General features: G+C 39.4%; 1 protein-coding gene across 6 annotated transcripts in view; it reads left to right on the forward strand.

Annotated features, from left to right (window-relative positions):
- The window catches only part of EXTL3 (exostosin like glycosyltransferase 3), a 106,451-nt gene that overhangs the window by 67,827 nt on the left and 15,733 nt on the right, over positions 1-22,891 (forward strand). For all 6 annotated transcript variants that reach the window (XM_054576016.1, XM_054576019.1, XM_054576018.1 and 3 more), the window contains 2 exons: positions 1,581-4,209; positions 17,100-17,227. In XM_054576016.1, the coding sequence (XP_054431991.1) occupies positions 2,062-4,209; positions 17,100-17,227 (2,276 nt within the window). In that variant the 5' untranslated portion in view covers positions 1,581-2,061. The remainder of the gene's footprint in view (positions 1-1,580; positions 4,210-17,099; positions 17,228-22,891) is intronic.

The raw sequence follows: 22,891 nt of genomic DNA on the forward strand, positions 1-22,891 counted from the left end.
TTGATTACGCCTTCCTGTTTTCCTCCACTGCACTCTTCCTTTGTTATGATTGGATCATAAATGCAGAGAATATTCTTTTGAAAACAAAGAGAGATTTTAACATTCGAATTAAAAGGATAGTGCTTTAGAAATATTAACCTACATTCTTTGGGATATATGGTCAGCTATTAATTATCCAAGTTTAGATCATCCAAATATAGCTTTTTTCCATGATTGATATTTTTTGTTTTTTGTTGTCTTTATCTCAGAGCTCTACTTACTTGATACTTTTAGTAATATTGTTATCAGCTTTTAATTTTTATTTAAAAGGAGAGAAAACTATCAAATCTTTAATAGTTATACATCTTCAGCAAAGGTGGAAGCTGGAGAGAGTGATTGAGTGTCTGTGAAGTACACTTCTTTTATACAGCCTTATAGGAGTACCCTTGCTCTTTGTTTGTATCTTATTTCTTAGACTAAAGGAAGTTCCATGAGATCAAGGAGTATTTTACATTTTAGAATGTCCCACAGTTATACTTAGCATGTTTTAAACATGTTAAGAGTATGGTAAATACTTTTTGGAAGAAATCAGTGAATGAAATTGGGAGTAATCTTTGGCACCAAATATTATGAATTCAGTTCTAGACATTTTGAGTTTGAGGTAAAAGTAAATGAAAAGCTTTTGTAGCCTGTGATGGTAAAGTTTGGTAAGAGAACAGGACTCGAAATGTTGTTTCAAGACTTATTAGCCTGATGTACCCTCACATCCTCTCTCCTTTATTTTCATAGCAACACAAGATACTGTTGTTATCTCCAAACACTTATCTCCATTTTGGGAGCTCAGCAAGCTGAGGCATAAGGTCTGTTAGCAAATCTGTCTCCAAAGGATAAGAAATAGTGCCCTTCATTTCTAAGTATAATGTTCTTTCTAGAAGACCAAGTTACTATTTGTATTTTCAGAAGGAGCACGTGATGTCTACTAACAGATGATAAATGAGAAGCAAACTGGGAAATACATTTTGTCTCTGGATTACTGTGTCTACTACTGGGTGAAGCTCAAAGGAGTTTTCAACTCTTTTTATCTCTAAATATAACAAATGGAGCTTCCTAAAGAGTTGGGTTTTTTTTTTGTTTTTTGTTTTAAATAGTTCAATGAGAGACTTTCATATTAAGAATGGACATAGCTACCAAGGCTAGATAAGAAAGTGTTTCTTCTCAACTAAAGATTATGCCTAAGTCTAGAATAATAAACCGTTGCAGGCATCTTGGCCCTCTGTTGGATGTAGGTGACCATCATTTTATAGGGTTCTAATGCTGCTGTAGGTCCAGTTAAATAGGAAGAAGAGTGTGTGTGTGAGTGTGTATGTATGTGTGTATAAAAACTGAAGCTGGTTTTGGATATATCCTTATCTATTTCTTATTAACCATAACTAAAAATATCCATATTAAACAAGACCTACATTGGACTTACAATGTTCTTTGAGACACACACTAACATTCCCTCTTAAAAGATTTAAGCATTTTCTAGAAATGTACTGGGGGAGGGCAGGGTTGTTGAACATAATCTCTTCAAGGCTGACATGGTTCTCTTTCTTTTGCAGGCCTGATTGTTGGCAATGACATCGATAACAGGCTGGCATTTATTTCTGTCATAACCAGCTACTTTATAGCTGTGAAGAGTAACTATGCCTATTTGTTGGTCAGCCAAACCAAGGAACAAGAGCTATGGCCGTTGAAAAAGTCTGTCCGATTCCAGGATATGTTTCCTGGGTTTCATCATCAGGGACCTCCTCCTTTTCATCTCATCAACAATGTGGTACCTTTTACCATTTGACAAAGATTAAGGACATGTTCTCTGGTCAACAGCCAGAACTGAAAATCTGCTGGAATAGGGTCAGAGACCATTTCAATTACAGCTGAGGAAAATGAAATTTCCATTTTATTTGGTGCCTTGTACAGGGAGCACACTCACTCTTATGGAAACCTGTGAGTAAAAAGAGATTGAGTTTTGTCTAACACAAACTCACGGTTATGGCGAGTGACCCAACGTGATCAGAGGGGGCAAGAGCCACAGAGGAACTCATGACAAGCTATACCATGTTGCGGAATGGGGGAGTGGGGAATGGAGGTCAAACCTGGATGTTACGGTGGTCCAACCGTATCCGACTCACGTGGCTCAGTTTTACACTCTTCATCATTCTGGTTTTCTTCCCCCTCATTGCTCACTACTATCTCACCACTCTGGATGAGGCTGATGAGGCCGGCAAGCGGATTTTTGGCCCACGGGCTGGTAACGAGCTGTGTGAGGTAAAGCATGTGCTGGATCTTTGCCGAATCCGTGAATCTGTAAGTGAAGAGCTCTTGCAGCTGGAAGCCAAGAGGCAAGAGCTCAACAGTGAAATTGCCAAGCTGAACCTGAAGATTGAAGCCTGTAAGAAGAGTATTGAGAATGCGAAACAGGACCTCCTTCAACTTAAGAATGTCATTAGCCAGACTGAACATTCTTACAAGGAGCTGATGGCCCAAAATCAGCCCAAACTTTCTCTGCCCATCCGATTGCTCCCAGAGAAGGACGATGCTGGCCTTCCTCCCCCAAAGGTCATACGGGGTTGCCGACTGCACAATTGTTTTGATTATTCTCGCTGCCCTCTCACCTCTGGATTTCCAGTCTATGTTTATGACAGTGACCAGTTTGCCTTTGGCACCTACCTGGATCCGTTGGTCAAGCAGGCTTTTCAGGCTACAGCACGAGCCAGCGTCTATGTTACAGAAAATGCAGACATTGCCTGCCTCTATGTGGTATTAGTGGGAGAGATGCAGGAGCCAGCAGCGTTGCGGCCTGCTGAACTTGAGAAGCAGTTGTATTCTCTACCACACTGGCGGACAGATGGACACAACCATGTCATCATCAACCTGTCACGGAGGTCAGATACGCAGAACTTGCTATATAATGTCAGCACAGGCCGTGCCATGGTGGCCCAGTCCACTTTCTATGCTGCCCAGTACAGACCTGGCTTTGACTTGGTAGTGTCGCCACTAGTCCATGCCATGTCAGAGCCCAACTTCATGGAAATCCCACCACAGGTGCCAGTTAAGCGCAAATATCTCTTCACCTTCCAGGGTGAGAAGATTGAGTCACTGAGATCCAGCCTTCAGGAGGCCCGCTCCTTCGAAGAAGAAATGGAGGGTGACCCCCCAGCCGACTATGATGATCGTATCATTGCCACCCTAAAGGCCGTGCAGGACAGCAAGCTCGATCAGGTCCTGGTAGAATTTACCTGCAAAAACCAGCCTAAACCCAGTCTGCCTACTGAGTGGGCACTGTGTGGGGAGCGGGAAGACCGCTTGGAATTACTGAAGCTTTCCACCTTTGCCCTCATTATCACTCCTGGGGACCCTCACTTGGTTATTTCATCTGGGTGTGCAACACGGCTTTTCGAAGCCCTGGAAGTCGGTGCTGTCCCAGTCGTGCTGGGGGAGCAAGTACAGCTTCCTTACCAGGACATGCTGCAGTGGAATGAGGCAGCCCTGGTGGTGCCCAAGCCACGTGTTACCGAGGTCCACTTCCTGTTACGAAGTCTCTCGGATAGTGACCTACTGGCTATGAGGCGGCAAGGCCGCTTTCTCTGGGAGACTTACTTCTCGACTGCGGACAGTATTTTCAATACTGTGCTGGCTATGATTAGGACTCGCATACAGATCCCAGCTGCTCCCATCCGGGAAGAGGCAGCAGCTGAGATCCCTCATCGGTCAGGCAAGGCGGCTGGAACTGACCCCAACATGGCTGACAATGGGGACCTGGACCTGGGGCCAGTGGAGACTGAGCCTCCATACGCCTCGCCCAAATACCTCCGCAACTTTACCTTGACTGTCACAGACTTTTACCGCAGCTGGAACTCTGCTCCGGGACCTTTCCATCTTTTCCCCCACACACCCTTTGATCCTGTGTTACCCTCTGAGGCCAAATTCTTGGGCTCAGGGACTGGATTTCGGCCAATTGGTGGTGGAGCTGGGGGTTCTGGCAAGGAGTTTCAGGCAGCACTTGGAGGCAATGTTCCACGGGAGCAGTTCACAGTCGTGATGTTGACTTATGAGCGGGAGGAGGTGCTTATGAACTCTTTAGAGAGATTGAATGGCCTCCCCTACCTGAACAAGGTAGTGGTGGTGTGGAATTCTCCCAAGCTACCATCAGAAGACCTTCTGTGGCCTGACATCGGCGTCCCCATCATGGTAACAAAAAAATGAGCAGTGTGTTGTATTGCATGAGATGGTCGTTCACTCTTAATCCTTTTTCTATATGTATATAGGTATATATATACACTTTTTTAACCTATACAGTTTCTTTCCCCATGAAATTTCTGCTTGCTTTCTTTTCTGTCTTTTCTGGCCTTGCCAGTTCTGTCTCTGCTGCTTCCTAAACTTTCTAAGACTCTCCAAAACTAAAATTGATCCTGGCCCCATAAAGCTTTAGGAAACCCGTTCGGGTACCCCCATAGGTTTCTTCTGTGTCATAACAAAGATGATGATGAGATTGAGGATGAAAGGCTAACATTTGAGAAGCATTTATGATCTAGGCACTGTAATTCAGCATTTCTAGAACTTACATCTTTATCTGTTGTGATTTCTTTATATCTATCAAAACTGAGGGATAGAGAGGTTAATTATTTTGCTCAAAGTCATGGTTAGTAATGGAGGAGCTGAGCTTTAGTATGTCCGATTCCAGAAACTGCAGTTTTAATCATATCCCAGAGGATTTAGGAAGAAGACATATGTCATTTACCAGGATATTATGGAAGTCTTTTGGAAGACTGGAGTCAGGGTTTTATATTAGGGCGCTGGAGATCCTGAACCTTTACTGTGGTCGCTTGTAGGTTCTTTCTCATTCTTCACTTTATTTGTCATGGTTAGGATGCTGTATTTTATAGGACAAATATAGCCAAATATGTGGGATAGGGCTTTAGTTCAGAGTGCTTTGTTTATCCACCCTCTGATGTGAATTTGACAACCTATAAGGAGATTACCCATTTCTCTTAAATGTGAGGTCTTAGAGCTAGTCTTAAGCAAACTGCCAGCTACTCACTCTGCAACACAGGTACTTTCCAGGAAAAGGTAGCAAGGAAGGGCAGAAATTCTGATGGGTCATATGTGGTAGGAGTTTGCATAAGAAAATCAGTGCAGTTTTTACAAAGAATTTGTCTGGAAGGGGAATGTTTGGGGCTAGACCAGTTTTTTGAAAATTTATTTCATTGAGGAATTAAATCATGTGAAATGTTGGGTTGGCCAAAAAGATCATTTTTTTTCCTGGCTAAGATGGCTCTAGTAGTGTGTAGCTGTATTTAACTTCATTTGAAAAAATTTTGTTAGATTGTATTTTGACAGTTGTCATCAGTGTGCATTAAAAAAAAATCACAATTGGTGAATTTTTGTGTAGCCATTTTAATATTGATGATGGAAGAAAACACGCAACATTTTTGGCATATTCTTAGTTATTTCAAGAAAGGTGAAACGCAACTGAAGCACAAAAAAAGATTTGTGCAGTGCATGGAGAAGGTGCCAGGACTGATCGAGTGTGTCAGAAGTGGTTTGTGAAGTTTCGTGCTGGCAATTTCTTGCTGGCTGATAAAGCTGTGGTCAGGTAGACCAGTTGAAGTTGATAGCGATCAAATCAATACATTCATTGAGAACAATCAACATTATACCATGTGGGAGATAGCTGACGTACTTAAAGTACCCAAATCAATAAAGTATTGGTGGAAACGAAAAGTTTGTCTTTATGGAAGAAACTAAATGGACTTTTTGGCCAACCCAGTATTTTCTAAGCAGCAGTCTGTTGCAATAGAAAAGTATGGGTTTTGACCAGGGATTAAGTAGTCTTTTGTGATCTTGATAAATTAATTAACTTCTTTGATGTCAGGATTAATGAGGAATGCAAAATAATGCAAGTATGGAATCTAGAAAGATGCCCAATTATTGATTCCTACTTATTCTTTTATGTTGAAAGAGTACGCATATTTTACCTGTCTTATGGACAGCCTTAACTCAACTTCACTATTAAAGCCGCCTTGTAGCCTCTTCATAATTTCCCTTTGTGTCATAGCTGTTACTGCCTACTTCTGTGTGAATCTTTGTTTTAAATTTTCTTTCTTACTGCTGCTGCTACTTGATACTGCTGCTAATCTTTTCTTCTATTTTATTTCATTGAATTTATAATCCAAGGTTATTCAAGACTGTATGGGGTTCTAAAAATATTTGATCCCAGAATTTATCTTGTATATCAAGAAAGGTATTATATATGGGATTTCTTCATAGACTTCTTCCCAAGTAAATTTCACTTTTTTTAACTTTCTCAGTTACAACTTTTTGAATGTCATTGAAATTAAAAAAAAAATGGTTCTGTGAAAGGTAGGTGCTGCTCAAATAGTATAATAAAGCAGCCTTTGTTTTCCATTTTTCCTGAGTTTTCTTTGAATTTGATAGGGATGTAGAGGAGCTGATGCCACCCCAGTTAACAATGACTGAAATTCATCAGGGAACTTACCAGAACTAATCTTTTCTTTTAACTCTGGTGGGAAATAAGTAGTCCTCTCTGATTACTGGGTAGCTCATTGCAATAATACAATGCCTAGTGGGAAATGCTAGAAACTTTCCAAATGGGGGCCGTTCTGGAATAGCTTGCTCATATTAGCAATACAAGCTTTTTCTAATTCTTTGAAAAACAGGAAATGGTTTCAAACTTGAGAATTTCAGTCCATTCTCTAAATATTTTGACTATATTTTCTACTGAAGAGAGGCAGGTTTTTTGGGCAGCAGTTGAATTGCTGACCTCTTGGGCACAGAGCCAGCACTACCCAGGTACAAGGACTGAGAGAGACTGGCAACTCTCTGCCCTGTGGAAAAATGGTGCCATTATGAGACATCTCAGAGTGATTTTTCCTCCTAGGACACAGACGTACCCTATCCATTACATTATAGTTAACTGGTATTTATAAAATTAGCAGCAGGGTGGTTCCCAGGCAGTGTCTCAGATTTCAGTCCTTCGGGGACAATGATTTGAAATGAGCATATTGGCTGAATGAACCAACCACGGAACCCACAGGTCATTTCGGAAAATGCTGGATAATTTGTGCTTCTCTTATACTCAGATTCCCATTTAAGCAATAGGAATAAATGCTAGTTATTTGTTGGCTGGAAATCTATTGAGCCCTAGGTGTTTGGGTAGGAGGAGATTGACTTAGTGGTACCTACTGAAATTTGTATATTATAAGTCCTCATTCTTTACCATTATTTGCATTAAAAAGGGGAAACTACATGGATCTGGCTTGGAGTAAATGTGATATTCACTGGCACCATTCCTGGACACTCCTGCCCCAAATGGTTTATGTAAAGAGAATTTCAGTTCAAATGGGATGGGGCCTGGGCAAGGTGATAGGATTCCACCCAGAGAGGTGGGGGTAGTGCCACCAGTTGAAGTAGATCTCTCATCCAAATGGTGTGGGGCTTCTCTGCAGAGGTGGTAATGGTGGGTGACTGCTCTCTCGCTCTCCCTTGCCTTTTTTGTAAACAGTTGAATCACATTCCTTAGCTCCTGGAGTGTAACAACAAAGACTATCTAATGGAAGTCAAATGGAGAGTAGTATTGTGTCAAGGGATTTGAAGGCTAGCCTTGAAAAAAAAACCTTAATAGCTGGGGGACCACCATATTCATGCATTTTGAAGTTCCACTGTTCCTAGATCACCATTGTTTTTGATGATATGTCAATGAATTTTCAAGTTTTTGTTTCCCTAAGTATAATGTGTTGTTTTTCTCTGGTTGCTTTCAAGACTTTTTTCCCTCTGGTTTTTAGCAGTGTGGGTATGATGTGCCTTGGCATGGTTCTCTTTGATTTTTATTCTGATTGGGGTTCACTAAACTTCTTGAATCTGCCAATTTATGTTTCTCGTCATATTTTGGGAAAATTTTATGTATTATTTATTTAGATTTTTTTCCTGCCCCATTCTTTCCCTCTTCTCCTTTGGAAACTCGATCATATAGACTAGATATTTTGATGTTGTTCCCCAGTTTTCATTGGCTCTGTTCATTTCTTTAAAATATTTTTTTCTCTTTTTCAGTTTTGATAATTTCTGTTAATCCATTATCAAGGGCACTGACTTTTGTGTCCGCTCTTAATCTAGTCAATTAAGCTAGTCCAGTAAGTTTTAAATCAGATACTGTATTTTCCAGTTCCCAGATTTCCATGTTTTTCAAATAATAGTTTGTTTTCCTTCTGAAGATTTCCCGTCTTTTTTTTTTTTCCATTCTGAGTATACTTTACTTCATTGAGCATAGTTAACGATAGCTACTTAAACATTTTTTTCTACTTTAACAACTAATTTCAATATATGGGTTACTTGGAGATTTGTTTGACTTCCTTTTTTCTCGAGGACTGGGTCATCTTTTTCTGGTTCTTTGTACATCAAACAGCTTTATATGAACCCATATACATTGTGAATATTATGTTGTGAAGACTTTGGATTTTGTTTTATTTCTCTGAAAAGTGTTGATATTTTAATTTTAGTAGACAATTAATTTAGATGTCAGTTGCTCTGCTTATAAACAGCACCAAGCCTGCACAGTTAAGGTGACCAGAGGCTGGGTACTTTTTTACACAGTTGCAGCTCCTTCTGTCTGGTGCTCTCCTTTCTGTAACCTACTTTCTTCCAAGGCCTGTGGTTGCCCCAAACTCCTCCTGCTTATTAATCTGTAGACTAGAAAGAGTTGCCCTGCGTGGTGACAACTCTGGCCTACTCTTAGGATAAAAATAATAGTGATTCTCCCCATGTCGGTCATTTCTGCCTAACTTTCAGCTCCCCTCTATGTAATTTGCCACCTCTTTCACTGTTAGTACCTTCTGGTAATTATTTTCTGGTATTTTTCCCAGAGTTTGTAGTTGGCATCTGTAGGAGGATTGGGTCTGGTAGGAGCTTATCTCCTGTTGAGTCATGGGGCAATAGTCCCATCCAGGATTTTGCTTCGAGTTATTACTTCATTCTGACCAGTTAATATGTCTTCCACCTCTGCTTGGTACTCTGGAAAATAGTAATAAATAGAGTGGCCTTGTGGAAATGAGAACATCAAAATCTGTCCTCTTAGAGTTTTAAAACTTTGGATGGATGAAAGGAACATCTTTCAGTTACTAACAGTGTAGTCCTGCTCACTCAAAACATTGCTCTCCTTCACACTGTATACGTATTTCTCAGTTTTATGACAGCCAGTCCCTTGATTCTTAATTTTTATTTTTTTTCTCCATAGAAGTTACAGCTGACTTACACTGGGTGCCTGGGAAAGCCTCTTTGAGGAGGTGACATTTGAGCAGAAGCTTGAATGAAGTGAGACAATGGGCCATGTAGATTCTGGAGGAGCATACTGAGGATGGCAAGTGCAAGAAGCTTGTCATGTTCAAGACATGGCAGGAATACCCAGTGTATCCAGGGTAGAGTAATTGAGGGCAGAGTTTGGAAGAAGCAGAGGCTGGCACATGTAGGACATTTAGGCCATGGTAAGGAGCCTAGATTTTACCTCATGTGTGTTAGGGTGCCATTGGAGGGTTTCGTGCAGGGAGTAATACGACGTGTGTGGGGCTGTGGGGAAAAGGGCAGAAGCAGTTCAAAGGCTATGGCAGTAGCCTAGGTAAGAGGTGTTGGTGGCTTGGATCAGAGCAGTGTTGGTAGGGAGGGTGAGTTCAGAGATAAGCAGATCACACTTCCTAGTAGACGCCAGGGTCTTTGTGGAAGTAGTAAGGCCACAGTGCACCTTTGTTTTCCTAATGAAGACTATAGAGATACAAGATTATTTTCCACTGCCCTTTTCCCTCCCTTTGATCCCTTAATATTAGAATTTAAAAAAGAGAGTGTGTTTGGGGAACTTAATATCATGCCAGGGTAGTGATTTTAATACTATTTCCCTAGTAGTCTACTAAGGGAAAAAGAAGGAAAACTGGAAGAGAAACTGGCTATGTAGTAAACTTTGTGTCATTAATATTCAGGCTTGGGCCTCTTCCAATTGGGCTATTAAAGGCTTTCCTTCTGGCTAGACCTTAGGCAGAAGCTGAGAATTCTAAAGGGTCATTCTTTACAAAGTTGACATGCTTTATTTTTTATATGTGTCCACTTTATTTTTAAAAATATTACTTTAATGTATCAGATGACAATTTCCTAAAATTGTGATTTTTAAAGCAAAGCTAAGAGGAAAAGCCTTGTCCAGTTTCTTGGGTCCAAGACTGTGCAAAATCTGGTAGACTTCACTAAATATTGGTGTATCGGGGGTGGGGTAGGGGAGTGTGACAATATTTTACTTAATAGCTTGGTGGCTAATGCTATGACTCTTTTTCTGTTTGAAAATGGGCTGCATATAAAATAAAACTACGACAAATTAGAAATTGATAGCAAAAACTCTAGATGCATAAATGAATTGCCAAAGTCACATTGCATAAATGATTTACTAATTGCTGCGAATCAATTATTTAGGTGATGTCTCTGCCACTTAGTTTATATGTACTCTTTTTACTAATTCAAAGTTAGGATTCTAGGCCTGAGAATTTTATTGCTTTAGATCATTCAACTAATTAATACCTAAATTAAAACTTAGGTGTTTGGGCTTCTGACGATAACTCAGTGGATAGTTTTCTTTTTTTTACCAAATCTAAATTTCTTGAAAAGAACTTTTGACAACTTACCAAACGAGATAATATATGTGGCTTTGAAGCCTCAGAATGTCCCATCATCTGAGACGGTCATTTGTACTATAACTCAATGTTACTCAATGTTACTGTTTTCATGTGGGTGCCAGATGGAGCTTTGGCCAGTGGTTACGTATCCTGACAGTTCTGCTGCACCTGCAGGTCCCTAAGCCTCAGGGCTGACTCCCCAAGGTCACACATTAGGTGGTCAGGGGAAGGGGTCACCCAGATCCGCTCTGGGACATGCTCTTTCCCCACTCACGCCCTCCCTGTTCCCTTAATCACCTACTGCCTGGCCACTTTCCAGCTGGAGGACCTTGGCTTTCAGCTCGTTGGTAACACTGTAGTCAGTTCCGGGCCTGTAGACAAGATGATGTACAAGGTAGGTCCGGGGGCAAAGGTCTGTCTCATCTGGGGCTGATCTCACGTTTCCAGCTTATTTTAACCAAAGAAACTGTTGAGTTTAATCTGTTTTAAACAAACTGATTTGCCCCTGGGCCTGTGGCTCAGTTGGAGCAGGTTTGATCCCTGGTCAGAGCACATGTCTGTGTTGGAGGCTTGGTGTCAACAACTTCAGGAGCATACAGAAGGCAACCAATCAATGAGGCTTCTCTCTTGCATCGATTTTTCTCTCCCTCCCACTCTCCTTTTTTCTCTCTCTAAAAGCAATGAGAACATGTCCTCGGGTGAGGATTAAATAAATAAATAATAAAACAGATTAAAATAAATTTCTTGGAAAGGCGCTGTGTGTGTGTGTGTGTGTGTGTGTGTGTGTGTGAATCTATATATATATAGATATACACATGTGCATAAATACACACAAATAAATATAAATAAAATGATTGCAAGTTAGGAAGAGGTTCAACTAATCTGATGTTATAATAGCCACAATTTTTAAGCATTTTCATGTCTGGGTAGGCACAGTGTCACACATTCTTTCATTTAATGGTGGACTCCAACCTTTGCTATTTCACCTACAGTTTCACAGGGCTCTTTGGCAGCTTTTTCTCCTATAAGTTAAGCAGACATAACTTAAAATGTACTATTTTTTTTCCTATATTAGACCCAAATCTAAACTAAGTTATAAATGGAAAGCCATTTCACTGTTACCTTATTCCTTTCCCTTTGTCTTTGCATTTCCTAACTTTTTGTCCCCACCACTTGACTGAACGAATGAATCCCTTGAAAAATTAAGAGGTTTTATCCTCTTTTTTCAGTTGTCTTCTCTCTGTGGGTAACCTCTCCACCCAATCACCTCAAGCTCTGTTTCACATACCTCACAAGTAGGTACATGTGATGATGTGCTTTTACCTAGAGCTCATTTCTTGATTTCCAAGCTCTATGATGGGTTACCTCTTTAAGTCAGAGGAAAGGGTAGGAGGGAAGGCAAAAGTTAATAGCTGTTCACCTTTGTTCCCATGTGATGGCTTGGCATAAATTTCGTTCTCAGAAGGGGATTCATTACCATTATGCACATGTATGTATTGTTGGAGACTGGAGACTGTTGTGTTTGGTTGGGCAAAATTTACACATAAAGAGAAAAAGGGCTTTATTAAGTGTATTTAAATTGCTGAATTTAGTAGGTGGCATTTGCGTTTGTATGGTTTTATATTTTCCACATATATTTCCTAATCTTACTACCTCACAGGTATGTTCCATATTTTTGTGTTTTCTGTCTTTGGTTTACTTTTTGTCTAGGGTTAATTCACTTAATCTCTTCACGTCCTACTTTTCTGGCCTGCCTAGATTTGTTTATTACTGATCAGGAGCTGCTTTCATAAAAGATCCCCTTATTTGGGTAGTTCCTCCATTTGAATCCAGATTCACTACTCTGTTTCACTTGAGCAACTGTCACTTACTAAATTGCCGAAATGTTCCTTTGTTCCTTGTTAATAGCAATAACTAGTTATATTTCCATCCCTGAGATATTAAGAGATATTTGTTAATTAATTGGGAATCAAATTTTTCATGGTAGATAATTTATGATGTGAATTGATACTTTGCTAATTAATGGAATTTGTTGATTATGCTTGGATTTAGAAGCTAAATGCCATGTTAGCAGACTAGGAGAAAGGACCCAATAAGAGTAGTTCTTTTATTATTTATAAACTCCAGAATTCCTCAAGAACCTAACTGAATGTTAACTAAAGTTACTAATGATGTTTTGATCATCGATACACTTGAATGCTTTTGCATGTGGTGGGACTCTTGGCCATGACTGCTGTACCAGTCCATGGTGACGAGAAAAAAGGTGTAATGAGAAAGTCAAGGCTTTCGTGAATGAGGGTTAAGCAGAAGAACTAGTGAGGCGTCATTGGGGAGCACTGTATGTGAAACCAGAAAAATGGTGAGGGAGCGGTGCTCCTGAGTGTTGTAGGTTGATGGATTTTTTTTTTTTCTATAGAAAACCAGATTAAATTCTACGAGGTGTCAGTATATTGAATACTTACAATTTTTATATATAAGCTTTTCTTTATTCCATATTCTGAAAGTAAAATGAGCAGGGCTGAATTAGATACTGCTTCCTGTGCATTTATTCATTCACTTATGAAACATTTATCGAACATTTGTATGCCAGGCACTGTGCTCTATACGTTCTGGTCAATATCATACTAGTAGTTCTAGCAATAACTTGAAGATAAGTCTTCATGTTCACAAGCTACTAAGGTGTAATTAAAAGGCATGAAAAAACAGCTATTGTTAAGGAAAGAAGGACCATGTTTTAGTTAGAAACACAACAACATCAACCAAAATGAGAGTATTCCTAAACATGACACGCTACTCTGGTTGACTCATTCTTTAACCTTCTGATCTGCCAGTTCTCAAACACTTAGCTGCCAATGTTGATTTGCATGTTTGCATTACAAATGTTTGCATCTTTAATCCTTTATAATTTTGGTGCCAGAATGGGTAATTGGTGGTTTGCTGAGCTTTTTCTAGCCTTTAAACAGTATAGCATTGAAGTAAAACTGTTAAAAGAGAGCTTTCCCCCCTTCACCTTAATTTTAGTTTGTATTTGTAGAGTTTGTAGAAATCTTTTTGGTTAAGGGGGAAGGGTGACTGTCCCTAACTAGTGTGCTGCATGTATTCTTGGAAGTTTGCTTTACTGTCTCCTGATGGTTGACTATAAATTAGGGTCTCAGCAGTGGTACCAGTGACATTTTGGGCTGGATAATTCTTTGTTGCGGGGACTGTCCTGTGCTTTGTAGGATTTAGCAGCGTCTGTGGCCTCTGCTGACTAAATGTAAGTAGCTCACTTCACTCCGACACAGCTGTGATAACCAAAAATGTCCATGGATATTGTTACATGTCTCCTGGGGGGCAAAGATCACTTCTAGTTGAGAAACACTGCCCTAAAGTTATTTGTGAGCTAACCACAAGCAAGCGGCTGCAGTGCTGGACGTTGTGTTTCTGTGAATCCTTAAAGTTGTGTTTTTTTTTTTGTTTTGTTTTGTTTTATTTTGATGGCTATTGCTTCACTTCCCTAATCCTGAAAATCTTTCTGTCAACCAGCCCAGATGAGTTGTTCCAGGATAAGCAGAAGTAGTATGCACACTCTATTTATTCCTGGAACTCATAGCAGTTGTTCTTAATGGACTTTAATAAGCTTGCTCAATAAACTGCGTATGAAATCTAGGCCAAAACGCGTTTGGTATTTGACCTTTTGGTCTGTCTGCTTCTTCAAAGGACAAGTAGGTCCTCTCGATTTGATTTTCATTGTAAATTTGCCAAGAGTTTTTGGATACACTCTAGGTATCACATCATGATCATTGTAGGTTTTTGTTGTTGTTTCTTGTTTTTAGATTAAGAATTAGGTGGTTTATAGGATTGTCAAGTTTGGTTGATAAACAGCTTTGGTTTGTGCATAGGACATGGTGTTGTGTTGATTTAGCAAGAGCTTGTGTACTCAAACCTGCACACACCTAGCAAGTGGTGGGATTGGGATGTGAACTCAGGCTTTTCTGATTGACTCCAAAGCCAAAATCCTCGGTACCAATGTCTCTCAGAATTTTACGTGCATAGGAATCACCTGGGGACCTTGTTAAACTGGGGGTTCTGACTTGGCAGTTTTGGAGATGGGCCTGCAGCTGTGCATTTCGAGTCCCAGGGGAAGCCCACGCTGCTGGACTGTGAATCACTTGGAGTCCTGAAGCTCTGTGCTCTGTTCCTGGGTTACTCATTTTTCTGTAGCTAATCCTCCTGGAAATTAATCCACAAAACTGGTAGCCTATAGTGGAATAGTCAAGAATTGAAATTTTTAGTTATTTTTTTTCCTTCGACTTAAGCTATGTGTATGCACTACTGGATTTTAAGCTGTGTGTGTTTTCACTGCTAGAGTCGAGGCGGGGCTTTGCTCACCTGAACCTACAAAATTGCAGCTCTGTATTAAGTGCATGCTAGGCATATGGGTAAAGTAAAATGGATGATCCCAGGGGAGTTTTGATTCTAAGATGGACGTTAAGTTGCATTTTAACGTTCTGAAATCACGTACGTCTTAAGATAGATGGCCTTTTACCATTGTTATGGTTGGCTTTTGGCTTCTCCTACCTCTGGCTGCCCTCCCTGGGGAATGGAGCCTGGTAGCTGTTGTGGTGAGTGCTTAGCTGTCTGCCCCTCCTCTTTTCCCTGATCCAGGCCTCAGCGCCCTCTGTCACTGAGCTGCACCTGAGCCTGGGAGATTGGGGCTGCAAGCTCAGGGATTCTTAAACTCGTCAGATGGGCTGAGGGCAAGACGGATTTTTGTGTCTGCTTAGCTCTGATGTGTGCTCTGTGCAATAGCAAATCTTTTACAGATCCTTCCTTGTCTTGGTTTGGGAGGAACTCCTCTGAGGCTGAGGCAAAGTCTTTAAAAGCTCTTCAATAAAGTAAACATTCTAAGTGATAAACTATTTCATGAGTTTTCTTATTTAGCAGTATTTTTTTTTCTTGATGTTACACAAATTAATCATGCATTTGCCATGGGGATCTGGTTAAACAAGAATAAATATAAGATTAGCAGAAAAAAGACTGCTTTGGAGTTAGAAGACAGGAATTAAGCCTAGCTTTGCCACTTTCTAGTTGTCCCTTCTGTAAAGTGTAAAGTGAGGGCGGGGGCCAGATGATCTCCGAGGTCCTTCTACCTCTCGACCCATTGGATTCTGTGTGTGCTAGAATGAGTTGATTGAATGAATTGAAGTAGGACTCTGTTTTAAGAACATAGAAGTGATTAATTTTAACAAAGGGGTTAGTGGCAGGAAGCCTCTGAGCTGGGTCTCCAGGGAGAGAATAATTTTGGTAGAAAAATAGGAGAAAGAATATTTTAAGTTGAAGAAACAATACTCATGAAGTCATGGAAGTACCTTTGAAATCTTTCATAAACTTTTGACCTCAAATATAATCACATTCATAATGCTGGGCAGAGGTTATCCTCAGCACAAGTACAAAATTCTGTTGAGAGTAAGATGGGCCATCCTGGATTTCCAGAAAGACCACTCCTCAAGAAGTTCTCTTTGTTTCTGGTTTTTAAGAATAATATGATAGTGTCTCATCAGTTAGATTAATTAGATATAGGTATCATACAAATAAAATGAACTATCATAGTACCAAGAATGGTCATCCTTATTTGAATATTAGGGATCAAGGTGAATAACAAAGCTACTATGTACATTGTAGTAAACTATGTAGTAAACTATTTGAGATGTGGCTTAAATACAATTTTAAAAAATTATAATCTAGTTCTGTTTAAGCATTAATCTTTGTTTTATGAAGAAAATACTGCTTTGCATATACAGGTCACTTTGGACAGAGATTTTTTTGAATTGGCATTTGCTGTGGACACAGAAACTGTCAGTGTTACTGAATTTGGGTACACCTTGAAAGAAAAAGCTCTTATGTATAGTCAGTGCAATAGGCAGAAATTGCAAAGGTGCAATTTCTCAATAGGATAGGCAATTCTTTTTGTTTTAAACACCAAAAAAAAAAAAAAATGGCCTTAGGTTGGTCAGAAATGACATAAACTTAAGAGATTTCTGAATTTGGTTTTAAAATTTGTGAGTAAACTGGGGGATTCCAGAGCAGGGGATCACAATTTCAATTTGGCTCTGCCACCTTGTGCTCTCTGGGAAAGGTATTTTTAATTTCCCTAGACTGTGTTTATTGCTTATGTAAAATAGTCCTCAGCTTCAGCTTGTTTCACAAGAAAATTAGTTAGCAAATGAATAAGACTTAAAATGTGAAATCCTCATTAACCTGCTGAATTATAAGGCAGTTTTTATTCCTGAAAGTCATGTGCTAGATTTTACAAGTGGTAGGTAACCAGGCAAAATTACTCCTTAAATTTTGCCACAGTCTTCTTTGACCTAAAGATAGTTTTAGTTTTGTGTTTTATAATGCAGCATTGATCGTGAGTGTTTTTCCTTTTCACAGGTGGTCCGTACTGAGAAGAACAGTTTGAATAATCGATTCTTGCCCTGGAATGAAATTGAGACAGAGGCCATCCTGTCTATTGATGATGATGCTCACCTCCGCCATGATGAAATCATGTTTGGGTTTCGGTGAGGAGCTGATTTTGAACCAAGAAACACTTTCATTTGCAAGTGACAGAGAACCAAGTCAAACCTGAATCAGGCAGCCAAATTAACTTCTTGGCTGATAGTAACTGCCTGAGAAATCCTTAGAGGTAGGGAGGGCTAACTTCAGGCAGACTGGATCCAGGGTCTTAGCTGATGTTGGAGAACTCCATTTCTCTTCATCTTGAGGTTCCGTTTCCTCTGTGTTGCCTTTGCTTTCATGCAGGCTCTTGCTCTGAGGCCAGGGAGGTGGAATTCTGTGATTGGCTGGACCAGGGTTACCTGCCTGCCCTGGCACAGATCATCCTCTAACCGAGAACTACATGGGCTGAGACTGGAGGCAGAGGGTAGTTTCCTAAAGGAAACGTGACGGTTTTGTGTTTTCCAGGACGGGGATTAACTCCCAGGCAGGCAGAAGCAGCCTGATGCTGTGTACTGGGGCAGCTGGCAGGTGCCGGAGCCTGGGGCTTGGGGGTTGGAGGAACGATGGGGTTGGACGCAAAGACCCAGGAGGGAAAAGAAGGGGAGGAAGAGGTGGTTAGGATGACTGATGTTTGTTGAACTGGTACTTTCTGCCAGAGACCAGCTGAGCATTTTGGCATGTGTCATTCATCCTCCTAAAATGGTGCTGTAAGTTGTCGGCCTCTCCCTTTTACTTAGGAGTTAAGTGAGATCCAGGAGAACAAAACCTTGAAACTAGAAAGTAAGTGGCAGAGCTGGGATTCTAACACAGGCTTGTCTACTTCAAAACTTCCACTCAACCACTAAACTATATCCATTATTTTAAATCTAGTAGTTCTTTTTTAGGCTTAACTATCCCACATGAGGGACCGTTACAAGTAAGAGAAGGGAGCAGATCAGGGTACTCAGAGTGTGTCATGCACCGGTATGCTGGCCCGTGGACAGTTTGTTGCCTGTCCACTGTGAGGGTAAGCATTTAAAAACTTTTTTTTTTTTTGTATTCCATAAATTTTTTTTCTTTTATTTTTTATTATTTTTTTTTAATTTATTTTTTTAAATACATTTGTCTCTGCCTACCCCCCACCGCTTTCCCTTGCCCCCTAAAAACTTTTAAAATGATTATACAGTTATTGTGACATCCAAGTGATCCTTTATCTTGCAATTCACTTTTGGGTAACATTTATTACATAACATTCATAAACCATTAATTCACACATCATATAATTCACTCATTTAAATATACCATTCAGTGGTTTTAAGTATATTTACAAAGTTGTGCAACCAACACCACAATTTATTTTAGAAATCTTCATTACCACCAAAAGAAACCCTGCACCCATTAGCATTTTCCTGTGACCCCTCTGCTGTGGACATTTCATGTAAATGGTGACATAAAATATGAGCACTTTTGTTACTGGTTTCTTTCACTTAACACAGTGTTTTCAAACTTCATTCCTCTTACAGTATGTCAGTACTACTTTCATTGTGTATGGATGTACACAGTTTACTCATTTATCCATCGATGCACTTTTGGGTCATTTCCACCTCTTGGCTGTTGTGAATAATGCTGCTCTGACGTCTATGTACAGCTTTTTGCGTGAACATTTTCTTTCCCTTGGACATACACTTAGGAATGGAATTGCTGGATCTCATGTTAATTCCTTAGCACTTTGAGGAACTGCTGGACTGTTTTCCAAAGTAGCTGTACCATTTTATGTTGCCTTCAGTAGTGTATAAGGGTTTCAGTTTCTTCATGTTCCTTTCCACACTTGTTTTGTTTTTTATTTATAGCCATCCTACTAGGTATGAAGTGGCATTTCAGTATAGTTTTGATTTGAATTTCCTTAGTGTTAATGATGTTGAGCATTTTTCATGTGCTTAGTGACCATTTGTATATCTTTGGGAAAATGTCTCTTGAGGGCCTTTGCCTGTTATTTGTCTTTTTATTACTGAGTTGTAAGAGTTCTTTATATATTCTAGATATAGGTCTCTTATCTGAGGTGAGATTTGCAGATATTTTCTACCATTCTGTGGGTTGTCTTCTCACCTTCTTGATGGCACAAAAGGTTTATTTTTTTTATTTTTATCAAGTTCAGTTTATCTGTTTTCCTTGGTTGTGTTTTGGTGTCATCTTTAAGAATGCAATTCATTTTTATTGCATTTTATAAAAGTGTCAGTCCACAATAAATTGGGGAAAATTACTTCTTCACCACAGATAGTTTGAGAAGCACCAGACTAGATTTCCTTGGAGATCTTGTTCCAATTACGCGTGGGTCTGGGGTGGGGAACTCTTCTTGGTGCCTGTGTCCGGGCACTGAGAACACGACCCACCTAGCTTTCAGGCTTCCTTCGGGTTAAGTTGATAGGCACGGACGCTCAGATGAAAGGGGCAGCAGCTCTATGCTGGTATTTGCCTCAGTCTGTCTATAAACATAGATCTGGCACGTTTCTAAAAAATTAGAATATCTGTTCTTTCCCCCACCCAACTCTCACAATTCCTTTGACCTTCTCCTATATATTGAGGCAAGAGTCTGTTGTCAGCTGAGATAAAAACCTCACTGAACTGGAGTGTGTTCCTTTATGCCATGATAAGATACAGCCAGCTCTTTGTCTGTTTTTATGAGAGGAGGAAAGCCATGTGATGATTCCAGACACGGCCTTTGCCGGCAGAGTTGTCGTTGTTGTCGTTGTTGCTGGTGGTTCGAGGGAGGGGGAGGCGGTGTATTTGTGATCGAGCCTGATTCAGTTTAGAACGGGCTAAAGGACTGGGAGCTGTGAACAGTGTTGGGGATGTTAGCAGCAAAATTACCATTTGCCCCTAGATCCCTACAACGATTAAGATAGGTCCTTGCTTTGATGAGCTTGCAGCTTATTAAGATAGCTGGCAGCATCGGCTATAGTCTGTGCCTCTTGACCTAGGAAGACCTTTGACCTTTTCCATTTGTTAACGGATTTCCAAGTGGAGGGAGCAGAACAGAAATCCTTTCATTGTCTTTCTTAAGGAGCGTTGGAAATCTGAGGTTTAGCCTCCGGCGATGGAACTGGCAGATTGTCTCTGGCTGTACATTCGAACCTTTCATTACCCTGACTCTTCTCATTTGTTCTGGCATCCTTTGCTCTAAAATCTCTCTTATTCCTCTCCCCAATTTCCTTATTTCACCTGAATGGGGATGGAACAGACCTAGGTTCAAAAGGAAAGGGCAGGTATAACAAGAATTCCTCCCTCTGGCAAAAGGTCGGAGGGATCTTGACTGGCTTCAACTCAAGCAAAGAGGCAAACATGTTCTCAGGGAACAGATGAAACAAACAGGCACAAGAGAATTGGAAACACAGAGTCCATACAAAAAGCAGTACATGCATGTTCATAGCAGCATTATTTATAAAAACCAACAAATATAAACAATGCAAAAGAAGGAATATTATATAATTTTACTTACACGAGGCACCTAGAGGAGTCAGAGTCAGAGACAGAAGGTAGAACAGTGGGAGCCAGGGGCTGGGGGAAGACAGTAATAGGGGGTCAGTGTTCAATGGGGACAGAGTTTCCGTTTGGGAAGATGAAAAGTTCTAGAGCTGGATGGGTGGTGACAGGCGTGCAGCAAGGTGGATGGACTTGGTGGCGCTGGACTGTGTGCTTAAATGGTTAAAATGGTAAGTTTTATGTTACATGTATTTGCCACACAAGAAAAGTCAGTTGTCAACAAAACAAAAAGCATTAACAATACAAATACTCATCAACTGATGAATGGATAACTGAAATGTAATATATCTGTATAATAGAATATTATTTAGCAGTAAAAAGGAATGAAGTACTGAACCATGCTATCACATGGGTGAGCCTTGAAAATGGGCTAAGTGAAAGAAGTCAGACATGAAAGGCCACTTATTGTGTGATTCCATTTATATGAAATGATCTTAATAGGCAAATCCATGGAGACAAAATAAATTAGTGGTTGCCGTGAACTGGGGTAATGGGGAGTGACTGCTAATGGTTATGGAGTTCCTTTTTGGAGTAATGAAAATAGTCTAAAGTTAGATAACAGTGTTGGCTGCACAGCTCTGTGAATATACTAAAATTCAGTGAGCTGTACATTTTTAAATGAGTGAATGTTATGTGATTTATAGCTCAACAAATTTTATTTTTAAAAAAGACTGTAAGCTTAAGAGATGGTATGGGATTGTGGACTACAAGGTGCTTTCTCTTTTTGGATCCAAGTATCTGCTGTCTTGAGCCCAGAATTTTTGAGTTCCATAACTGGATCTGACATTGATCTTTTTCTTTCCACTTTATGGCTCTGCTTTATAAGTTTTATTTTCCAAAGGGAGTTAATAAAAACATTTTTTTCTTTATCATGGTTTCATATAGGTTTTTGAAATATTTTAGGTAGGAGGAAAAGACATATTATCATAATATAAGAGACATAGCATTTGGAAAAAAAACTCTTATTTTAGATGGTTGGGAAGTAAAAAAATCTCACCTTACATTTTTTAATACATTCTTTGATTATTAGTTGATTTTACACTTTATTTTCTTACTGTGTTTCAAATTATTTGGTTCTTAATGGGCCAGAGGGAAAAACATGGAAGTATAACCAACAAGGTAAGAATGTCCCTTTGTATGATAAAGTCCATATTACTTTAATGTCCTATAATAATCTTAAATTTTGGTGATCTTTATTCCCAACCATTTTGCCTATTTGAAAACCAGAAAATTAGTTTTAAATTAAACATTAATAGTAACCTGACCTTTGCTTCATTCAGGTAACTCATTAAAAAATTGTTTTGAATCACACAGACTTGCACAAAAATATTTAGAATTCTGGCTGTCAATATACATATGTACATTTGCTTAACTGACTATACTAATATAGAAATGCTATGGTAAATAATGTTCCAAAGTTCATCCCGTGAAAAGGTTGAATTGATGCACTTATTTTGAAGATGGTAGTATTTAAATTTAAAATGTTAACAGGAGGTTATTAGTCGGGATTTAGATTCTTCAGTGAAATTTTAATTTCATTTATTTAAAAATTTCTCTTGTTTGGTGTAATTGTGTATATCCAGGGAATTTTCTTTGTTTTTCAGTTTGAACTATGAAGTTACCTTTGAAACTCTTTTCCTAACATACTGTGTAGATAGTGTTATTCTTCTAACACATTGAAAGAATAATTCATTAAAGGGAAGGTATGCCAAAGCATGGTCTGTGGCATAGCATATAGATTAAAAATATTTAGTGCAGCATGAGTTTGAATATAATGATAAGGAACTGATTATGTGTAACACTTTCAAGTGTAAATTGGTAGCATTATATATAATCACTATTTTTAAATGCCTGACTTTCAAATATCCATTGAGACCATACTATCTAAAACTTTCGATGCATTGTTCAAGGAATTTACTTAAGCCTTTAAGTTGAGCTTATTTTGTATTAGTGTTTCAAATTGATTTTTCTTTATTATTTAATAGAAAATCAACACCTGGTCAGTTATCTCATGGTTGACAGCCTTAAACAAATGAAGTACGTTACCTTTTGATACTGTGTAGCAAATGAGGTTTTGCTTTATTAAGAGCTATCTACATTATTGACTGAAATCAGCCAAATCAGATGACTGAAATATCCAGTTTCCCGTTCTTTCTTATGATATTTCAGGACTAGTAACAGCAATAGGCATTGGAAGAGATCAGAAT

Source organism: Pteronotus mesoamericanus, unplaced genomic scaffold (genome assembly GCF_021234165.1).
Source record: "Pteronotus mesoamericanus isolate MK-2021 breed Mesoamerican mustached bat unplaced genomic scaffold, CSHL_Meso_final contig_32, whole genome shotgun sequence".
NCBI lineage: Eukaryota > Metazoa > Chordata > Mammalia > Chiroptera > Mormoopidae > Pteronotus > Pteronotus mesoamericanus.